The 22,678-nt window shown below is 35.0% G+C and overlaps 1 protein-coding gene across 2 annotated transcripts; it reads left to right on the top strand.

Moving 5' to 3' along the window:
* Window positions 1-1,016: 1,016 nt before the first annotated feature.
* On the top strand, window positions 1,017-22,496 carry elovl1a (ELOVL fatty acid elongase 1a). Of its 2 annotated transcripts, none has more exons than XM_067454019.1 (8): window positions 1,017-1,241; window positions 16,162-16,253; window positions 16,401-16,591; window positions 17,079-17,159; window positions 17,622-17,678; window positions 17,840-17,945; window positions 20,926-21,065; window positions 21,751-22,496. In XM_067454019.1, the coding sequence occupies exons 2-8, from the start codon at window positions 16,193-16,195 to the stop codon at window positions 22,060-22,062; spliced, it is 948 nt and encodes a 315-aa protein (XP_067310120.1). In that variant the 5' UTR covers window positions 1,017-1,241; window positions 16,162-16,192; the 3' UTR covers window positions 22,063-22,496. The 2 variants fall into 2 exon arrangements, with proteins under 2 accessions (XP_067310120.1, XP_067310121.1); XM_067454020.1 differs by lacking the exon at window positions 1,017-1,241 and adding an exon at window positions 14,100-14,414.
* The last annotated feature ends 182 nt before the right edge of the window (window positions 22,497-22,678 follow it).

Here is a 22,678-nt window from a genome sequence, read left to right as displayed (position 1 = left end):
AAAAAACAAATATTTTAAATTGTAATAATATATCACAATATATATAATTATGTTATATAATCACAATAAATAAGAATAAATTCTGTATATTTTTTACAAATAAATGCAGGCTTGATGAGCAGAAGAAACTTCTTTCAAAAACATTACAAATAGTAATGTGTCCAAACTTTTGGCCTGTACTGTAATTTAACTGAAAGGACGGTTTTGCAAGGACAAGGATTTTTTTTTTTTTTTTTTTCATGTCAGGCCAGGGTAGGTTATAATAACATGTTTTAGTTTTAAAACTAACTATAACTGCTCTACCATTGAAATGTTTGGGGGTCAGTAAGACTTCTATTAATAAGGATACATTATATTGATCAAAAGTGACAGAAAATACATTTTGAAATGTTACAAAAGGGATTTATTTTAAATAAATACTGTTATTTTGAAACTTATATCCATCAAACAATCCTGTATCACTGTTTCCTTAAACATATTAAGGTGCACAACTGTTTTCAACATTGATGATAATAATAAGAAATGTGTCTTGAGCAGCAATTCTGTATGAGACTGATTTCTGAAGGATCATGTGACACTGAAGCCGGGAGTAATGACGTTGTAAATTCTCTCTCTCTCTCTCTCTCTCTCTCTCTCTCTCTCTCTCTCTCTCTCTCTCTCTCTCTCTCTCTCTCTCTCTCTCTCTCTCTCTCTCTCTATATATATATATATATATATATATATATATATATATATATATATATATATATATATTACATCCCATATATAATATAAATTATTATTATAGCACATATAAAATTTAGTTTGACCTCCTGAGATGGATATCTTTTCTTTTATAAATGAATGAAAAACAACAATCATTTAATTGACTGATACTTTTTCATGTCCTATCTATCTTGTAGACTCTTTGTGGATTTATTTATTCTTCTTTTTTTTTGCTGTAGTACAGCGACGCCTGCTGGTTGTCAATTAAAACACAATTTGAGAGTATCAACAGCACACATATTATATAGCTCATCAAAGTCATATGAGAAGAGACGTACATTGATTTCAATAACGCTACTTAACACCGTGTAAACTATGTCATAACAATGTTGAATGACACTCTTTATATGTGTCCTGATACAAACTAATTGACTTAATACATTTAAAGGACCGTCTCAGAAAATCATGGATACAAACAAATCCAGACCTTCCGGACATCCAGACCGTTTCCTGCGTCATGACGCCCGATTGATCAGGTGGGAATTTGGTGTATCAAACTTACTCGTAATTTATTCTGTAAATTGACTTTTTTTGGCTTTACAGTCCTGTATCAGCAAGGCAGTAGCTACATCATTAATATGTTGAATATTTTGCGATATTTAACAGTGAACTGTGGTGACCTGTGAATGAACATGTGTAACCTTGATTTACTTTACACACACACACTATTTTCTGTATTTCCTCCCTCTGAATTTAGAATAGTCTTCTTGCAAAATCACAGATAACAGGTTAAATAACATTACCATTTGACATTTGGTGCACTTGTGTAGTTTATTGTGTGACTTTGAGAGTTGTGGCATTGTTTATGGATTTGGTTTGGGTTTTAAGTCACTAAGGGATGTGTAAAGTTGTTTAGGACTATGTTAAGGACTTGAAGACCCTGCATCTTTAAATCAATGAGTGTCCAGTTGCTTTGCAGACTATAGTGCTTCTCAGATTCAGCTAATCTTAGTATGACTTTTGCAGTGGTGAAAAGAGCATGCTTTCAAAACTCACATATATAATTAATGTCCTCCCTTCTGGAAAATCAAGCTTAAGCTGGTGCCTGTGTTCTAGAACATTCTAACTGGTTTCTAGCTGGTCTGAGCACCAACCCATGTTTTGCTAACCAGCTTGACCGTTTAAGGTTGCTAGTTTGTTGCAGCTCCAAGAAGTTATGCCAACAATTTTTTTTACTCAGTGTGTGCTTACATTGTTGTTGTTTGCCAAAACATGCATCCTAAATATTGGGCATATGACCCAAACTATTGAACTAAGGCATAATCTTAGTAAGATACCCTTTTGTCCAACCATTGAACCTTCTCTAATATTAAATGGTTAGTTCACCCAAATATCTAAATTCTGTCATTAATTACTGACTCTCATGTCGTTCCAAACCTGTAAGATGTTCGTTCATGTTCGTGAAACCCCTTGAAAGCCCTCCACTTTCAAGGCCCAGAAAGGTAGGAAAGACATTGTTAAAATGTGACTCCAGTGGTTCAACCTTAATTTGATGAAGTGACGAGAACACTTTGTGCACAAAAAGTCTCTTCTCATCTGTGCCAGTCTCCTACGCTGTTGACGTAGTAAATACAGTGCAGTGCTTTCGAAGCGCTATGACAGAACCATTGGACGACACTAGCATGACACATGCATGTGATGCTACCGCAGGAGCTAGCCATTGGTGAGCCTGAGAATTTGGAAGCGCTGCACTGAGACTGGCACAGACGAGAAGAGATTGTTGAATAAAGTCGTTTTTTTTTTTCTTCATAAAAAAGTATTCTTGTTGTTTCAAAAAATGAAGGTTGATCCACTGTAGTCACATAGATGACTTTAACAATGTCTTTACTAACCTTCTGGAGTCTGGACCTTGAAATAGTTCATTAGATTTCTGTCTGTGGAGGGGTCAGAGAGTTCTCCATTTTTATCAGAAATATCTTCATTTGTGTTCCGAAGATGAAAGGTTTGACGGGTTTGGAACGACATGAGGGTGAGTGATTAATGACAATTTTTATTTTTGGGTGAACTTACCCTTTGTGATTTTCATTCATTTTCATTTATTTATTTTAAGAAAGGGGGAACAATGCATATTAATGAACATTAAAACAAATGTAAATATGCCAGATTATAGCCTTAGGCTAATTTCCATCTGCAGACCCCCTGGCAGGTAGATGTTATACATAAAAATAAAATAAAAAAATAAATAAAAATTATATATAACACATTAAGACACACTAATACAGCAATCAGTATCAGAACAGCGACAAGTTATTTAGAAAAAAAGAAACATTAATTTACCATTCATCTGTATTGCACCAAGTCTAAGAAAGAAGTTATGAATGATTATGGATATTACACAGGCCCATCTTACAAACTTAACCAGTTAGAATACACTTCACATATGGTCGCATATTTGGGTCTCTCTCAACCACCTTTTTAATTTTATTTTAAAAGTAAAAGTTGTACATTCCCTCACTAAAAGTGGAATATTGTTCCGAGCCCTGAAATGACAGAACATTTTGCGAAAAAGATGTACGTCTAAACGGGGGATTTTTGCACGTTATTATAATAAGTATTTCATTCACATGCTCTCATAATCTTTAATCAAATAACTCTTCTCTGATGCTTCCTGCCACAAGGACAGACAACCTGTCACCCACATGAGATCCCAGCAATAACCACATCCATCCATTCAATTCCTCATTGACAAAATCAGGTTTTGCCCTACATTTTTGTTTTCCGAGAAGCCGTTTTGCTCAGATATGCGTCACAATAGCGAAGAAAGGCCCATCACAACTTCCGTTTCATGCGGACTTTAACAATGTGTGGTGGTTATTCTTAGAAGCAGAAGACATTCTCTGTGTCCTATTGCATACCATCCACCCTGAGTAGCATCCGTGATGGAGTAGGTGACATAATCACTTTGGGCCGCTTACGATGACATTGCATAAACGAGAGAGGTGTGGCTCAGGATCTCTCTGTACATGTGGTTGTAGTCGTCAGACATTCTCTTTGCCCTTCTGACCAAGTTCATTATGCATTCATGGTGTTATATTACTGAAGTTTAATTTGGTGATGTTTTATAATGGTGGCTGTTGTTGTTTTGTTTTGTTAATAGTTACCACCCCTACACTGTAAAAAAATCTATTAAAAAAAGTTACCTGGTGGCCTTAATTTTGAGTTAATTGAAATTAAAACTTTGAGTTTATACAATGCTAATTAGGGTTGTGCCGATAGACGATAGTATCGTGTATCGACGATAGGCAGAGAGATCGCCGAAAGCTGAAGCTGTTGGCGATTTCAAGGCGATATTTGGCTCGTTCCCCATGAATATAATAAATAAATAAAAATTATTATTAAATGAAAATATTATGATCATAGTTATTATTATTATTATTATTATCATCATCATTACATTAATTGTACTTATTCTGCTTAGCCTTACTATTCACATCAACATCAAAGCGCGTGGTGTTGCACTCACAGGCTACGTGCCGCATATATACTGCGAGTGCAACACCACACGCTTTTAAAATGTAAAAATGAGTTACTCTTCAGTGAAAAAAATGTTTTTACATACAACTATGAAAACTATATAGTTTCAGAATTTAATTGCAAGGTGATCAACCTAGCCCTATATTCACAAATTCACATGAGCCACGGCGAAAACGGCATCATCATCATCAGGCTAAAGCATTTTTTTTTTCATAAATGTACATTTATTTTATACTTATAATAATACAATAACAAATTGCTATATTATAATTATAGGCTATAGCCTATACATTTGAACAGAGCAATCAGTCAAAAAGTAAAAGCAGCTTTATTTCAAACGACTTACGACTGAACAACAATGAACAAAAAATATTGCACTGGCCGTTAAGCTAAGATTTCTTGTTAAAGTGCAGTGAAATACTTAAATGTCAGCAGACAATGTATTTTCTAATAATGTGTTTTAGCCCTTGCGCGCTGTATGGGCTACAGAAATAAATAGTCCATTAAAATAGACAGGCTGCGACACCAGGTTGACGGTAGCCTAAAAATAATAAATAACGAAATAGGCTTTAGTAAATAAAAAAACACAATGAAAGAACTCAAATAAAACGGCAAAACAATTAAATCACCTCAAATGTATGGCTACTCGAATGAACTTATTGCTAAAACAAACACAAGGCCAGAAACAATTAAGACAACAATTATTGTTATGCAATTCAGGTATCTATTCCCAAAAATGTTTTGTATAAAGAAAACCAGCTGGTTTGAGAAGGTTGCGGTGGGGAGTTTGTTGCCCGCTGCACTGAACACGCGTTCCGATGGAGCCCGTTTCACACATACCCCGTCTGCAGTGCGTGTGCGGTGCGTATTTTTTTCCGTACCCATGTTAACGGATGACAGCTGTCACACTGCACGCGGGTGCTGTCCGTCAGTCCGTTCCAGGAGCGGTGCGTCTGCAGCAGTACACGGATCGTTTTCGTACCGAGGCTATTTTTTGCTGCGCTGCGTTGCTGCATTAAAACGACAGAACATTGTTCGCATTAAAATAAACAGGTAGGCTATTGACGCGAAAATCCAGTAATTTAACCACAGATGCGTATAACTTAAAATATAGGCCTACTCTTGTTTCAAAGTCATCACATGGCTTTTTTTCTCAAGTTAAGCAAGGAAACGAGACTGCAGGATTTCCTTTAAAAGGTTTAAAAACGAAAGAAAAGACGAGAGTCGGCTGTTTTTGAATAGCCTATTGTAAGTTTCTAATTTAAAATGTTTGTGATTTAGGCTATAACCTATGTTTAAATGTTTTGCCACTTGTGTTAGCTAAATCTAAATATGAATAAATTAATTGAATAAAATGCTGTTTATGTAGGCTAGTGACGAGCCATGTTCAGTAAAAACTTTTGGATTTTAAATAAAAAATAATGAATAAATGCTGTGTTTGTGGTATGCAACAGCGGACCAGTTGCACACGGATTGCTTCACGGATGAACCTAAATAATACAAACACAACACATCTGGTTAACTAGAAGAGCATCATTTCGATTGTTAAATAAGAGGCGATCTGGCGCTCGTTGCCGCTGTTTTCAGTGCTGCAGATTTCTCTCGTGGCTCGTGCATGTGCAGAGCACTTTAATCTAACTTTTGTATTCGTTCCGGTAAAATCACGAAACAAAATGCACAAAAACTGTCCCTGCTCTTCATGTACAATCACTGATGATATTCGGTTTTAATGAGAAAAAAATACGAGGATTTAAAGTGTGCAAATCTATGCCTTTATTCACGTGAAAAATCTGGACACTAACGCTATATTGTGTTTAGATGCATCCCCTTATAATACGCCATAAAGTGTGTATCATATGCACACAAAAAACTGCGTAGCCTACCATTTGTAAGCCAAAGCTCATTTTGACGTATACATTCCACGAGATTGCACACTCGTACTATACGCATTTTCGTGAGACTGTCCCACCCACTTTTTAAAACAAAGTTATGCCACTGAATGCTCCGCCCCGACGCGATAAGATCGCGTATCGGCGATCTCACAGGCTGACGATATGACGATTGGAAAATTAGGCATATCGCCCAACACTAATGCTAATTTTTAAGAAATTACATCATCCTTTATTTTAATAATATGAAAAGATTTAGTAAGCATATTGCATAAAAATGTGTTTAATTTGTAGTAATGCAGTGAAACATGCCAAATTGCGCTATTTTCATGATTTATCACAAAAATATATATATTTATGTGGTTCAGATACAATAATATTTGGAGTTTGTATTTATTAAATCAATTTCCTTCATTGTTTAACTCTAAATGTTTTATTTCAATGAACTCAACATTTTAAGGCAACCAGGTAACTTACTTTTCTAAGTTAAACCAACTATATATATTTTACAGTGTACAATTCTGTTGTTCATCCAGTGATTTACAAGATTTGAGATAAAGTGAAGTGTTGCAAAATTGAGTTTGTGCAATAGAATCTGAATTGCACAAGCATCCTTTAGACGACAACATTCATTGAAATTAAACTGTCTAAACAATTAGAATACACAACAAATGCACACACATATGGATAACTGATATGTATGACTTTGATGTGTTATTCTTTATTTGAATTCTTTAATTTAATTCTTTAATTTTAAACAGCATGATTGCGGCTTTATTATTTTAAGAGACTACATGGAATAAAAAAATACAAAATAAATGAATTGTCCACACTAGAGAACTATTTCAAATGATAAAAGCAAAAATGTGATTTAAAAAAAAAAAAAAAAAAAAAGAATTTGATCATTTATAGATCCCTTTCTTCTCTTATACACTATCTTTTTAAAGAAATTAATACTTTTATTCAGCAAGGACACATTCAGTTGACAGTAAAAAGTGACAGTAAAGACAAATTATTACAAATGATTTCTATTTCAAATAGGCTAACTTTTAAACTTTCCATTCATCAAAGAATCCTGAAAAAATGCATCACCGTTTTAAACACACAAATGTTGAGCACGAAATGAGATATCAAATCATTTCTGGAAGTAACACAATATTGCACAATATTACTGTTTTTATTTTATTTTATTGTAATAGCAAGTGTTGCAAATTTGAGGTTGTGCAAAATAATCTGTGAATTGCACAAACACCCTTTAGACAACATTGATTAATTTGGCTAAAATTAAACTAGTTATCTAAATAATTAGCATACACAACAAATGCATAAACATACTGATAACTGTATGACTTTGACATGCTATTCTTTATTTTAAAACTAACATAAAGAGCATGATTGCAGCGTTATGATTTTAAGAGGCAACATGGAATAGAAAATAAAGATTTCCACACTAGAGAACTATTTCAAATGAACAAGCAAAAGAAATGATGACCATTTACATCTTATACATTACCTTTTAAAAGTTTTTTTTCTTTTATTCAGCAAGGATGCATTCAGTTGATCAAAAGTGACAGTAAAGACGTATAATATTATTCATCAAAGAATAATAATTAAAAAAAATGTATCACTATTCCAAACACAAAAATGTTGAGCACCAAATCAGCCTATTAGACTACCGTAATTTCTGAAAGTAATAATTTCATATTACTGTTTTATTGTATTTTTGATTAAATAAATGCAGCCTTGGTGAGAATAAAAATTATGATGTGCATCAAAACATTTAAAAATAAATAAACAATGTAATACTGACCCCAAACCTTTAAATGAAAGTGTATTTTTATATAAATTCAAAAAATGTAAAAGCTAAAATATTTGTTGATGGAGAGAGTTCCATTAAGACGTAATGTCAAATATACACATCTTTATTATTATTTTTAAATAAGTAAATCAATAATGTAATTAAAACTTAGTTCTTCATTTTTTTAAACAAATATTTAAAGATATATTAACCCACTTAACAGATAAGGCTTAAACCTCCCAGACTAAAATGCATGTCTGATCTGTTTTAACTGAAAGAGACATTAAAATATATCAGTGCCGTTGTTTTGTCTCAAGATGTACAACAGTAATGTTTTTTTTTCTAAAGCACATTTATTAAGTCTACTTAAATGTCCTAATTGAACTAATCCTGGCTTAGTCTAAGCCTGTGAAACCAAGCCCTAATGTGTGATATAACGCCCTATTATTTACAATCCCAATTTTACTGTACTGGTGTTAATGAGCTCCTTAAATTTGCCTGAAAGAGAGAACTGAAAGAGGCAGTCCAGTTTCACTACTTTGATATGGTGCTTCCCTCTCGCTCAATAGTCTAGCTAAAACAATTAAAGGATTTCTTATTTTGAGCCCGTCTGAGGTTGATACCGAAGGATAACTGAATGGAAACCATCCTCATTTCTATTTAGAATCTGCTGATGTGTCTGTATTAGCAAATGAATGCAGACCAGCACCCGTATGGATGGCATCCATTCAGGACGAGTTATCAGTTTGAGTCCTGAAAACACGCCTATCTAATGTAATTCGAAATTACAATAATTCAGTTTTCAGTCACAAGGGCTGGAATGAGAAGCAAAGATTTATTCAGTAGAGTAATGAGAGAAATGAGAGACAGCTGATTCTTTAAATTGAATCATGCATGAACAATTGTGCTCTCAGACTCTCACAATTCATTAGTGTGAGGTTCCTTGTTCGGTTTGACCCACAATGTAAGGATTGCCGCGGTTCGTTGTGTTGTTGCGCTTTATTTTTTTGGCTTAGGTGTGTTGAGTACAGTTCTGCTAACGCACATGATTGGCTAAACGATAGAGAACTTTTAACAATTCACATATCGTCAGGTAGATGTGCCTCAGGTGGCACATTGATAAAAAAAAATCCAATATGATGTCCTAATTCATAGAACTTGGTTTACTGTCTGCAGTTGAACCATAAATACTGGAAATGGAAGTGAAAAGTAGGTCAGAGGTCAGCAGAGTCACGTTTATCTCGGTCAGTCAGATGTATAGGGAATGAAAAGTATGATACTCAGGTATGACGTGTGAAGAATAAGGTGATGATAAAAGCCTGGAATGTAACATGAAGGCCTGGGAGTATGACTCATACAATCATACAATCGTTGTATGACTTGAACGATTGGGAGCATACATGCACTACCGTTCAAAAGTTTAAGGTCAGTAGGATTTTAGGAATTAACTTTAGTTCAGCAAGGATTCGTTAAATTGATTGAAAGTGACATCAAAAAGATTTTTGAAGAGTCATGTGACACTGAAGACTGGAGTAATGATGCTGAAAATGAGCTTTGCCATCATCACTCTTAGAAGAAAAGGTTCTATCGGTGCTACGTATTTGGAACCCCTAAAAGTTTCTATATAGAACCCTTTTTAAGTTCCAAAAGGGTTCTTTCTTGTCATGATAGAACCTTTTATGATAAAAGTTTCTTTGGAGTTGAGTATACTAAAAAAAAAACACTGCAAAAAATGCATTTTTTATTTAGTATTTTTGTTTTGTTTCCAGTCTAAATATCTAAAAATTCTTATATTTAGAAACAAGTAAAAATTATCGTCCTGTTTTCGTAAAAAATAACTCAAAATTAAGAGAGTTTTTGCTTAAAATAAGCAGAATAATCTGCCAATGGGGTAAGTAAAATAATGTTTTAAGATTGTTTTACTTACACTGGCAGATTATTTTACATATTTTAAGCAAAAACTCTCTTCATTTTGAGTTATTTTTTCCCAAAACAAGAACATTACTTTTGCTTGCCTACACTCTAAAAAATGCTGGGTTAAAAACAACCCAAGTTGGGTTGAAAATGGACAAACTCAGAAATTGGGTTGTTTAAATGGGTCCATTCACTGCACTGTAAAAAAAATTTGTTGGTTTTTGTTGGTTTAACTTAAAAAAGTAAGTAACCTGGTTGCCTTAAAATTGAGTTCATGCAAATTAAAAATTTGAGTTGATACAATGAAGGAAATAAGTTTAATAAATAGAAACTCAAAAAATTATTGCATCTGAACCACATAAAAAATTTGATAAATCATGAAAATAGCACAATTTGGCATGTTTCACCGCATCATCAAAAATAAAACACACGCAATTACCCAATATACTTACAAAATCTTTTAATAATATTTGAATAAAGGTTGTCGAATCTCAAAAAAATGTCATTGTATTAACTCAAAATTTTAATTTCAATGAACTCAAAATTTTAAGGCAACCAGGTAACTCTTTTTCTAATTTTTTTACAGTGTGGGTTCAAACAACCCAGTTTCTGGATTTGTCAATTTTCAACCCAACTTGGGTTGTTTTTAACCCAGCATTTTTTAGAGTGTAGTAAATACTTATTGTTTTAAGAATTTTTAGATGTTTGGACTAGAAACAAGACAAAAATACTAAGAAAAGCATTTTTTTTCAGTGAACCCTTTAGGGGTTCCAAATACGTAGAGCCGATAGAACCTTTTAAGGATCTATATAGAACCTTTTCTTAGTGTAGGAATAAATTACATTTTAAAATGTATTAAAACAGTTATTTTAAATCATAATAATATTAAACTGTATGAATCTTTTACTATATTTTTGATCAAATCAATTACGCTTTGGTGAGCAGAATGAGAATTTTGTACAGAGCCTAAAACAGTGGTGGATAAAGCTGTATAATCAGAATTATATAGTTTTTAATGTTGGATTATATAAATAGTATTAGAACACTAATCTCAGTTAAGTCATTTCATAAAATAAAGGATTAGCAAGGGTTGCCGCCCCTGTCACACTCAGAAATCCGCCCTTCAGGTGCTGCTGACTCAAACTGGCTGCTATTTGCTGATGCGTTGCCTGTGGTGCTGGTTTTTCCATCACATCACCTGGTTATAGCAACAGTAGTTATATGCTCTCTCTAGTAAAATACTTTATAAATCACTTCTAATAAATCAGAATGCTTCAGAATGAAAATGCTTCGGATTAGCTTTGATGCCAATCGTTTATCCTAGTGTAGGCCTACTTCTAAAAGGAATCGCAGGAAAAGCAGAAATACACATTTAAAGTTGAGAGCCTTTCAGTATTTAACAAAAAATTTTGATGATTAATGTTGGACTACACCGATTTTGTTTTACTACTCTAGATTGAGAATATCTTCCCATGATACCACCTGCAACTGACTAGCATGTAGCTAGCAAATTATGGGTGTGATTTATCTAAAGCCTATTGGTTATTTTTATTTTAATTGCTAAAACTAGCTTTTTATACCTTTAGACATGCTTAGAGAGCTTGGATATTGGACTCAATGGGCGTTTCCAAAACTAAATATAGTACAACATACATCCTTATGTTAAACTATGATGTAAGTATAGCATATAGGGTGAGGTGAAGTAAACATCAGAGATGATTCTCCACACTTAGTATAAATAATTTGGTTATACACTCTTAGAAGAAAAGGTTCTATATAGAACATTAAAGGGATATATGAGAAATATGTGACTTCATATATGTGACCCAGGACCATATATAAACCATAAGTCATATAAAGTCATAAGGGTAAATTTTTTAAAATCATCTTTATATATCATATGATTTGTTAGGATATAGGACAATATTTGGCCGATATACTATCTTTTTGAAAATATGGAATCTGGGGAATTGTCCAAATTAAGTGCTTAACAATGCATATTACTACTAATAACTACTAATACATTTTTTATATATTAACGGTATAGGGCATTTTTAAAATATCTTCATGGAACATAATCTTTAGATAATATCCTAATGATTTTTGGCATAAAAGAAAAATCTATAATTTTGACCCATACAGTGTATTGTTGGCTATTTGCCACAAATATACCTGTGTGACTTATGACTGGTTTTGTGGTCCAGGGTCACACAAAGAACCTTTTAAGGGTCTCCAATCTGGGATCATTTTATTGATTTATTTTGTAAAATTTTATGAATTAAACAGCATGTATCACTAAAGAAATCAAATAACCTATTAAACATGAAAGTATAATTCAATAACTTTAGACATTTAACCTTATTTTTTCTTTAAGCTCTTTAGGTTCTATAAAGATTTCTAAGAGTGTTGACATAAAAGGGTGGAATGGAGTTCTGGGACATTCCCACAAATATGTGAAAGTATGTAACCGGATGCTTGTCTGTGATTGTTACTTATCTCTTGTTCTAGTACTTGTCCTCAACCACAGGAAGTTTACACAACTGGTCATCAGAACCATATCAGAGGTTTTAGTGTAGAAAAGGGTATTTGAGGCACGAGTCATAAATCACAAATGGCAAGATATCCTGGGTTAGAATATGCATTTTTGAATTTTTGGTTTTGCGACATGACAGTCAGTGTGTCGGTTATCAAACTGCGTTTTGTGTCAGAGAAAATGGTTTGAGAGCAGAGACTCCCCACTCGTGTCAGGATTTTTGTCATTCTTCACCTCCTCCCGGACGGCTAGAAGAATGCGTCAGTTTGACGGATCCCACACCCTGTCCTCAACGACTAAGGAACGGGTCGGACCAGTGCTACGGGAATCCAGTGAAACTGACTGGTAGTGTCCCTGTGTAGAACAAGTGCCACATGGTGAGCTGGAGGGCTCATTGACTTCTAGACATATAGACATGTATCTGATATGTCTGTCATTATTGCTGTTATGATTTAAAACCCATTTCATTGCTATACTGCTCATCTAGCTAGAGATTAAAGTAGAGGCCCAGATCAGCCATCACTTTAACACCTTGACACATAAAAGTAAACCGATTCAGTTACACCAATATCTTGGTTTTTCTTAAAGGGGTGGCTACAACAAGGGGTAACTTGTTCACATTGTGTGGCAAAAAAATAAATAATCTGCTTCAGTGTTATTGTTAGCTAAAATTAAAATTGTTGTCTAAAATTAAAGTTATTCAAAATATTTATAATGTCCATACACTGTAAAAATAAAAATAAAATCATGTCTCCAGTTGAAAATGTTCTAGTGACTGATCACATCTAAATTTTTCTGTTGGCCAAATTGAATTTCTGTGAATTGATTCAATTGAATTCATAGAAATTCAGTTTGGCCAAATGAAAATTTTAGATGTGATCAGTCACCTTTTCAATTAGAGACCTGAATTATTTTTTACAGTGTAGAAATAAAGCTGAAACAAATTAAGTGAAAACTTAACCTTAAACAAATGCCTTGGCAACTAACTAAAATAAAATACGTTGACTTAGAATGACTAAAACTAAATTTAAAATGAAATGGAATGCAATGCAATAAAAACTAAAAAAAAATATGCACATATAATTCCAAAGATTTAATAAAAAGTACATTTATACATAATACTAAATACACACATTGATTCATTTTATTTATTTATTATACCTGACTAAGGAACATTAAATCAAAATCTGTGTGTATATAAATATGACATAATATATATATATATATATATATATATATATATATATATATATATATATATATATATATATATATATATATATATAATGGAAATATATAGGTAACACACATTTTATTTTTTTAAAAAAAATAATAATAATAAAATATATATAATGGAAATATAATATAAATAAATAAAATGTGTGTGTAAATATATATTACCATTTTATATATATTTGTGTGAGTGTGTTACCTATATATTTCCATTTTTCTCTGACTTTGTGTATTGGGCTTACACTCACTGGATAGGCTCATATTTGTGACCCAAGGGAAACAAAAGACTTTTTATTGTTGAGCAGTCTCCGTTGATTCTCGCCTACTTCCACTGCATGATAAAAACCTAACCAGTATTAGAGCCAATCACAGACCAGCCTCGCTCTCAAGAGCCAATCGTTGAGTTTTGAGGTGGGTTTCAGAGGGCGGTTCCTGTCATCTAGCTGAATGCAGGTTACAGTCCCGAAACCAGGCGGGTGTTGTCTCTTTTGAATGAGCTGCTGCTCAGGTTTATATTGGGCAGGGAGTGACTCCTCTGAACTTGGCCTGTCTCTGTCTTGGGAAAACTCCCACTGGTCTGTCATTTATTCTATCTCTGGTGAAGACTGCTGTGATTGAGGGACACTGAAAGAAAGGATAAGGACACTGGGTAAAAAACCAAAGTTCAGAGACTGTGTCCACTGCTTACTTGGGTCTGTCATCCATTTATTTGCCCCTGTGGGGCAGAATTTTTTTTAACAGTTTTTGTATATATTTATTTATTTATTTATTTTGGACTGTGGTGACTGTATCAACAGAAAGACAACAGGTAAGCTTAAAACATACTTTTGTATTTGTAATAGGCTGTATTATGAATGGGAATCCCTTACGCTGTCTCCTATCATATAGTTTCTTGGGATAGTTTGTCTATATTTTCCTCCTTATTTAGGTGACTGAGAAATGTGATGAGACACTAGATTTGATCAGTTTAGACCGTCTCTCAGGATTTAGTTTGCGTGTCCCTTGTTTATGATTTTTTTTCTGTGTAGGATTGACTGTGACTCATTTTCGTGATGTTGTCATTAGCAGTTCCTGTCTAGTGAGTTAATCTGATTCTGTGACAGGATAGATATCTATGATTCTTCACCTCACCAGTTTGACTGGCTTTGCACTATTGCGTTATTATTTGGAGTTCAGGTTGTACAGATGGCATCATCTTCATCCTCACCACATAAATAACTTCAGAGTGTTTTTGGTGTATAGACATTATTTTGTATAGATTCAGAGCTCATACCATATTGAAGGGTTTACGGAAGGGTTTTTTCATGGACACTTATAAGCAACTTTGTTTGATTCTAAGTAAGAGCATGAGGACAATAAGAGTCCTCTAATAGTTTAGGAGATTTTTAAACACAACAATTGTGTCTCTCTTGTGCCTTTATGATGTTCTGTTCTGATGAAACAGGTGGTAATGCATTAGATGTGTAGGCAGATAAGCAGTGAAGGGTCTGTTTAGTGTGCTTTGTCATCGTATCCCATTGTTTCCCTGCCGAAAACCGTCCCACATACAAACAGCTGTGGAGAATGACATTAATGCCCAGTTTCACAGACAATGCTTAAGCTTAGTCCCAGACTAAAATGCATGTTTGAGTTGTTTTAACTGAAATCAACTTGTGCTGACATGTTTACATATATCAGTGCCATTGTTTTGTCGCAAGATGTACACCAGTGATGTTTTTTCTACGGCACGTTTATAAAACCTACCTAAATTTAACTAAGGCCTATTCCTGGTTTAATCTAAGCTCTGTCTGTGAAACAAGGCCTAAGTCTTTAGTCTGATCGGTTTGTCTGGTTGGATCCCATGTGCGTTTTGTGCAGTAGACACACACTCTAACTAGTCTCTTCATTCAATCTTCTCTTGGTTGCTCAACATTTGGCGTATAGAGCAAAAAAAGGTGTTGGCTTTGTTTTTTTCCAACATTTTTGCATCGGCAACTTGATATGAAATATCTGGAAAGTTGATGGGCTGCTAAACTATTTAAAATTGTACAAATTCTTATGCAATTATCAATGCAGCTTTTATAACTTCATGTAAGAGACTACATGCTATATTTGCTGTGTAATTTTTGTACAATAAAAGTGTACTACTATAGTTGTATATAAACATTTTATTTATTAAAAAAATGAAAAATAAACTTGAACGCATAACCATTTAGAATTAGACTAGTGAAGGCAAAACGATGACCAGTTACAGGACCATTTTCCCTAATACATTCATATCAAGAGATTGGGTTAAAAAACTGTGCCAACTACACACATATTGTAGTACACTCAATAGTATAGTTGGTAATTATAATGATTGGGCTTTGGTAACATCATGTACCACTTGGCTTTTCATGGGCTTTTTATCATGTTCAAATGGCCAGCTGTTTCTTGTTTGCTTTTGCTAGGCTCCCATTGTTGACTCTTGTCTTCACTGTCCTCCTGATAACAGCATATTACTCTGACCAGCCTTTACTAGCTGGTTTCTCATTGTTTGGTCGCCTTGTTTTAACACATTTACTTATGTCCTCCAGTTTATTAGTTGTCTGAAGAAATCAAGACAAGATGTTTCAAGAGGTGTTTTCAAACGTCATGAGGTTCTACGACTATATTCTGAAAAGAACTGGTAAGAGCTAATCACATCATGCTTTTCAGATGAGCTCTGTTAAAGCTTTCAAATCGGTCATATTTGTTGTAAACAGCACTAGTCATTATAAATCTACTGTAGAGGCTTGTTTCATGTGGCTAATCAGTTGATGTGCAATTTGCTCAGATGCCAGAGTGCGTGATTATCCGCTGATGCAGGGTCCCATTCAGATGACGTTCATCTTGCTGGGATACGTGTTCTTCGTTTTATGTGTGGGACCACGATACATGGCCAACCGCAAACCTCTCCGCCTCAACACAACGATGATTATCTATAACTTCTTTATGGTGATCTACAATGCCTACATTGTTTATGAGGTAGGAAACCTTTTCATTTTTTTGTGTTTGGGAGAGTAAACTTCTTCATGTGAACTGATGTCTTTGAGGAGAAAATGTGCTCACCTTACAATAGTATTTCTTCTGTAGATCACAAAAGAATATGTTTAGCAGAAACTTCAAGCTACTCGTTTTCTTATAATGAAAGTGAATGACCATAGCTGGCAAGCTTCAAAAATGACAAATGGGCATCATAAAAGTATCATAAAAGCAGAAGGGTTTTGTGTGTACTGACAACACATGGAGCATTTTTATGATACTTTTATGATGTAGTCATATATGGGCATCATTCACTTTCATTATATGAGCAGCGTGAGCATTCTGATGAACATCTTTTGTGTCCCACAGAAGAAAGAAAGTCAGAGATGTTTTGAATGGCATGAGGGTGAGTAAATTATGACAGAAGAGAAGATGAATAAACCATGTTATTGTGCTTTTGTGTAATTTTTGATCTGCCTGACGCTTGCAGTTCTTGATGGCTGGCTGGGGAACAACGTACACTTGGAGATGTGACCTTTGTGACACCTCCAACAGTCCCGACGCTCTCAGAGTAAGTTTATTTCATTCACACGTTGAAAGAAATTAATACTTTTATTCAGCCGGAATGCATTAAATTGATCAAAAGCTATAATAAAGACATTTATAATGTTACAAAAGATTTCTATTTCAAATAAATGCTTGTTCTTAAACGTTCTGTTCTTCAAAGAATCCTAAAAAAAAGTATAAAAGTTTCCCTTAAAATGATTTCTGAAGGATCATGTGACATTGAAGGCTGGAGTAATGATGCTGAAAAATCAGCTTTGATCACAGGAATAACTTACATGAATTACAATAAAAACAGTTGTAATAATATTTCACTATATTACTAGTTATGCTTTTTTTGATCAAATAAATGCAGACATGGTGAACATGCAGACTTGATTCTTTCAAAAATATTTTATATATCCTACAGACCCCCAACTTTTGAATGAGAATGCATTATTGATAATTGTGTTCATCCTTATGTCCTCAGATGGTTAGAGCAGCCTGGTTATTCTATTTTTCCAAATATGTTGAACTTCTAGATACGGTAAGAATAGTTCTTCATGCTGTGATTATCATGCTTTAAATTTGAAATGCTGTATTTGGTATAGGATATGCAAAGGCATCAGGCACATTATACAGTAGCTTCCTCACTAAATACAGGATGATTTGTTACCCGAGTTAACAAGAACTGTGTCTGTGATCCAGGTGTTTTTTGTATTGAGAAAGAAGCACAGTCAGGTGACATTCCTGCATATCTTCCATCATTCCATCTTGCCTTGGACCTGGTGGTGGGGCATCACTCTTACTCCTGGTGAGTATATCAATACTGTAGTCGCTGGTTTAACAGATCAGGGGCTGGTTGCATAAACTGATAAGACTAGTCTTACAAGTTAGTCATCAAATTTTTTTCTTTAAGTTCATAACTGGTTTAAGTCAGTTACATAAAAACAGATTCGTCTAATTTGATACTAAAAAGTAAGACTGATTGCCTCATAATTAACTGCTAGTTGGTCATACTAGTACTTAAAGGGTTAGTTCACCCAAAAATGAAATTTATGTCATTAATAACTCACCCTAATGTTGTTCCACATTACTGTTGTAAGACCTCCATTCATCTTCGGAACACAATTTAAGATATTTTATATTTAGTCTGAGAGCATATGCAAGTGAGAGAGTCTTAAAAGGATCATTCACCCACAAATTTTGTCATTAATTCCTCAACCTCATGTCGTTCCAAACCCGTAAAACCTTTGTTCATGTTCGGAACACAAATTAAGATATCTTTGATGAAATCCAAGAGCTCTCGGACCCCTCCCTCCATAGACAGCAATTTATTTAAAGGGGTGGTTCTGTGGGTTTTTTTCTAGGCTTGGTTGTGTTAATGGGGTGCAGTATACCATGTCTTAACACTTATTTTTCTTGAATTTGACCTTTATTCCACACCGCTGTCTCCACTGTCCTTTGAACGGCTCGTTTGCTTCCTGCTTCTATGAAGCCCATCCCTCCGAAAAACGCAATGGTCTTAGATTGGTTAGATGGCCAAATGTATTTTTATTGGCTGAAGTGCCAAGCACAGGTTGTCCGGAAACGCCACGCCCCTTACCATTACGGGCAGAAGTCACATCTGCAGTGACTAGCAAGAGTTTATGATATCACCAACCCGGGAAGAAGCTCATTGTAGACCAAAATGTACCGTTTTTGTAGACCATGAACTGCCATAACTTTAAAAGACAATATCTCCGTTTGCATTAACCTTTCAGTGCTGTAACGTTGCAGATACTGTTTATGCTCAAGCAGCAACATTACACACTAACTAAAGTTAAAAAAGTTAAATCGCATGCAACCACCCCTTTAAAGCAGCACTTAGCAACTTTTGCTCTCGGGGTCCCCCTACAGTTGAGAAAAAATTATGTCCTCAACTACTGTCGTAAGCTCTGTCATCCTACAACAGGGGATGCCATCGCACGTGCGTTGGTTGACATGACAACCCTGATAGCCCTGAGCTAGTAATGCGCGGGTGGTCTCATAACCCGTGGACCCCGTATGTCTATTTAATGGGTGCGGGGCGGGTTGTAAAAATATATACAGTGGTGCAGGGCGGGCCAAATAACTTCATAAAAGCGGCCCCGTGGGTTGGTGCAGCACTAACAGTTCCCCTGAACACTGCAGGAGGAGTTCACATGCAGGTGTTCTTCTGGCGTCGCGTGTGAAATGTCTTCATCCCAGGTACAGTCAGTGGCATATGTTTCAGCATGTCATATGAATATAATTTCATGGGTTTTATTTTTTTCAAATGCCAAATAATCGCGATGCTCACGTTTACAAGCCAGCGTCATTAGTAGTCTATTGGTTACCGTTTTACAGAATCTATATAATACTTCAATTCAATGTTTGAGTGGTAGGTAATCACCATAACAAGCATGACAGAAGTCGGTCGGGCACGCCTCCTTCAGCTCACGCCAACGAGCAAACGCTGGTCCAATGTTCATCCTCGTCCTGCCTTTAATCCCATCACTTTTTCGTTTCCTCTTATTGCTTTCCTCCAACAAAACCTTTTCTTTCTTATTTGTCTTTGCTGCTTCGGACATGACTATATTATCCGACGAACAAAGTTGGGCTCGCACGTCCGAATTTAAGGAAGTGTGGGTGTTGGAGGAAGTGACATATATGCCGTAAAGCAGTCGAATTTTGTAGTTCTTTTTGTTCTCGGGTTACTACCCGAAACCCGAAGTTTAAAAGTACGATTAAAAACGATACAGACCCCATCAGGCTATGGCAGACGTGTCATTCAACCTATTGTAAGTCGATGTATCATCACAAGAGTCTTGAAAATATATTATGAAGGTTGAAAAGTTACCTAGTGCTGCTTTACGCTTTCCATGTGATTCCAGTGGTTCAGCTTTCATTTTATGAAGCGACGAGAATACTTTTTGTGTGCAAAACACAAACAAAAATAACAACTTTATTCAACAATTACTTTGTCTATGTCAGTCTCTTACGCTGTTGACATAGTAAATTCATTGCAGCGCTTCTGAGTTACATCAGAGTTACGCCAGAACAGCGGCTTCCCATTGGCTAATGCTGTTCACTTGAGCACCACTACGCATGCGTGTGATGCTGACAGAGAGCAGACCAATGTAAACTGCATACACAGATGAGAAGAATTGTTGAATAACCCTTTTTTTGCGCACAGTGTTCTCGTCACTTCATAAAATTAAAGTTTAACCACTGGAATCACATGGACTATTTTAATGTCTTTCCTGCCTTTCTGGACTTTGAATGTGTTCATTAAAATCCGAGAGCTCTCCGATCCCTCCATAGACAGCAATTTAATTAACATTAATTTAATTAGCAATTTAATTAAATAGCTGTCTATGGAGGGGTCAGAGAGCTTATCTTAATTTGAGTTCAAAGATGAACGAAGATCTTACGGGTTCGGAATAACATAAGGGTGAGTAATTAATGACTGAATTTTCATTTTTGGGTGAACTAACCCTTTAACATAATGGCTATGTTTATGCAACTGGCCCCAGTAGTTATAAACTGGTTTTGCTTCAAGACCCAGATTGTACCTTGGCCATGAAGTTATGAACCAAATAGTACTAAACCATATGAAAACAATTGAAATCTGTGATTCTAGGAGCCTGTAAAATGTCATTTTTTGTTCCTATAAAATACTTATTTATTTTCTGCATGAGGGCAACTACATGAGAATAAAGTTAAGGTGTATTAACTGTTGTGAATATGTCTAATTTCAAATACTTGCATTTATTTTCATGTGAAAATGAAAGTGGGTGGCATGGGTTCTTTCCATGCTTTGGTGAACGCGTGTGTTCACGTCATCATGTACACCTACTACTGTCTAGCTGCTGCAGGGCCGCGCTTCCAGAAGTTTCTGTGGTGGAAAAAGTACATGACGGCTATCCAACTGGTTAGTGCAAACTCAATTAAACTCTTTATCTTATGGGATTAACGTGAACTGCATTTGCATCAATGTTTAACTAGAATGGCACACACAATATGAGATTTAAGTAAAATAATATTTGATGCTTGTCTTCCAATTCAAGGCAATTGTCATTACATTCTATAATTCTGTTCCATCAATACAGTAGTTTTGCTCTCTCTTAAAGTGCCCCCTATTATGCTATTTTAAAAGATCCTAATTTAGTTTTGTATGGTAAAAAAAAGGGCATATCTGAATCCACTTTTGGAAAAGGGTTTGCTTTCACAGTGTCTTCTTAACATGAAACAAACTCTTTCAGGCCTCAGCTACAGTGTTCGAGGGCGGATAAAAGTAGACGTTGTTCATGGGCAGCCAATAAAGACCATAAGATGGCATTATGCTGATTTGTTAAAAACCTACATGGGTTCATGCAGGAAGTAAGACTAGATTTATTGATGACACATTTAAGGCAGTTCAGAATCGGTTCTTTCTTTTGGGAGACAATAACTAAATTTATTGTGCACTTTAATCTGAAACTTTACAGACCTTTTACATTCACAAGTAGCCGTATCATACACTGTATGAAAGATAATATCCAAAAGAAAAGCATACTTAGGGCACTTAAAAAAAAAAAAATGGAACAATTATATTTCTTTTCTTGTATTTTCTACAGACTCAGTTTGTACTGGTGGTTGCCCATATCTCTCAGTATTACTTCATGGAAAAGTGTGAATACCAAGTTCCTCTCTTCATTCATCTCATCTTGATGTACGGCACGTTTTTCTTCATCCTCTTCTCAAACTTCTGGATCCAGGCCTACGTAAAGGGCAAGCGACTACCTGTTTCTAATGAGGACAAACTCAAACAGAATGGCATTACCACTGTGATTGAGCCGGTGGTAGTGGCCAATGGCAAACACTTAGAAAACGGCACTGTGCACTACACTAATGGATTTGCCCACAACGGTAAAGTGAAGGAGATCTAAGTGGGCCAATCAAAACATCAGAGACATGGTTGTTAGATTATTTTTGTCAAATGTTCATGTTTTTTATGATCACACGGGAGATGAAACGGCACATTGGATCTGGCAGTGGGTCCCCCTTTCTTTGTATTTATGGATGTTGGAGGCTGGGGAGCACTATGCATGAAGAGAATTCGTCCACTGAAGACCGCTTCATTGACGTTGCTCTGAAACCTGACAGCATGTCTGTGGTTTAATCCGGTTGACCATGGCTTTTTTCCTGGCATATGAGTCTCCCAGTTGTTTGCACACTGTACAGTTCCACAAGCTCAAACTTGACTGTAAATAAATATTTCCGCAGTTTATTGGAAATGTACGAGTTGTCACTTTTTTTAGAGTTTGTTCATAACTTATCAGTTAATAAATGCTTTTTATAATAAACTGTATTTTTTGCTTTATGCTCAATTTGTGAAGTGGATTTTTATTTAACAATGAAATTAAACACAATATTTACATAGTGTAAATATTATGGACACTCCATGCACGTTAACACAGGTTAAGAATTGAAATATCTTAAAGGGATAGTTCACCCAAAAATGAAAATGTGATGTTTATCTGCTTACCCCAAGATGTAGGTGTT

Source organism: Pseudorasbora parva, chromosome 9, assembly GCF_024679245.1.
Source record: "Pseudorasbora parva isolate DD20220531a chromosome 9, ASM2467924v1, whole genome shotgun sequence".
Taxonomy (NCBI): Eukaryota; Metazoa; Chordata; class Actinopteri; order Cypriniformes; family Gobionidae; genus Pseudorasbora; species Pseudorasbora parva.
Note: the sequence above shows the minus strand (reverse complement) of the source record. Positions and strands in the feature narration are given on the sequence as shown.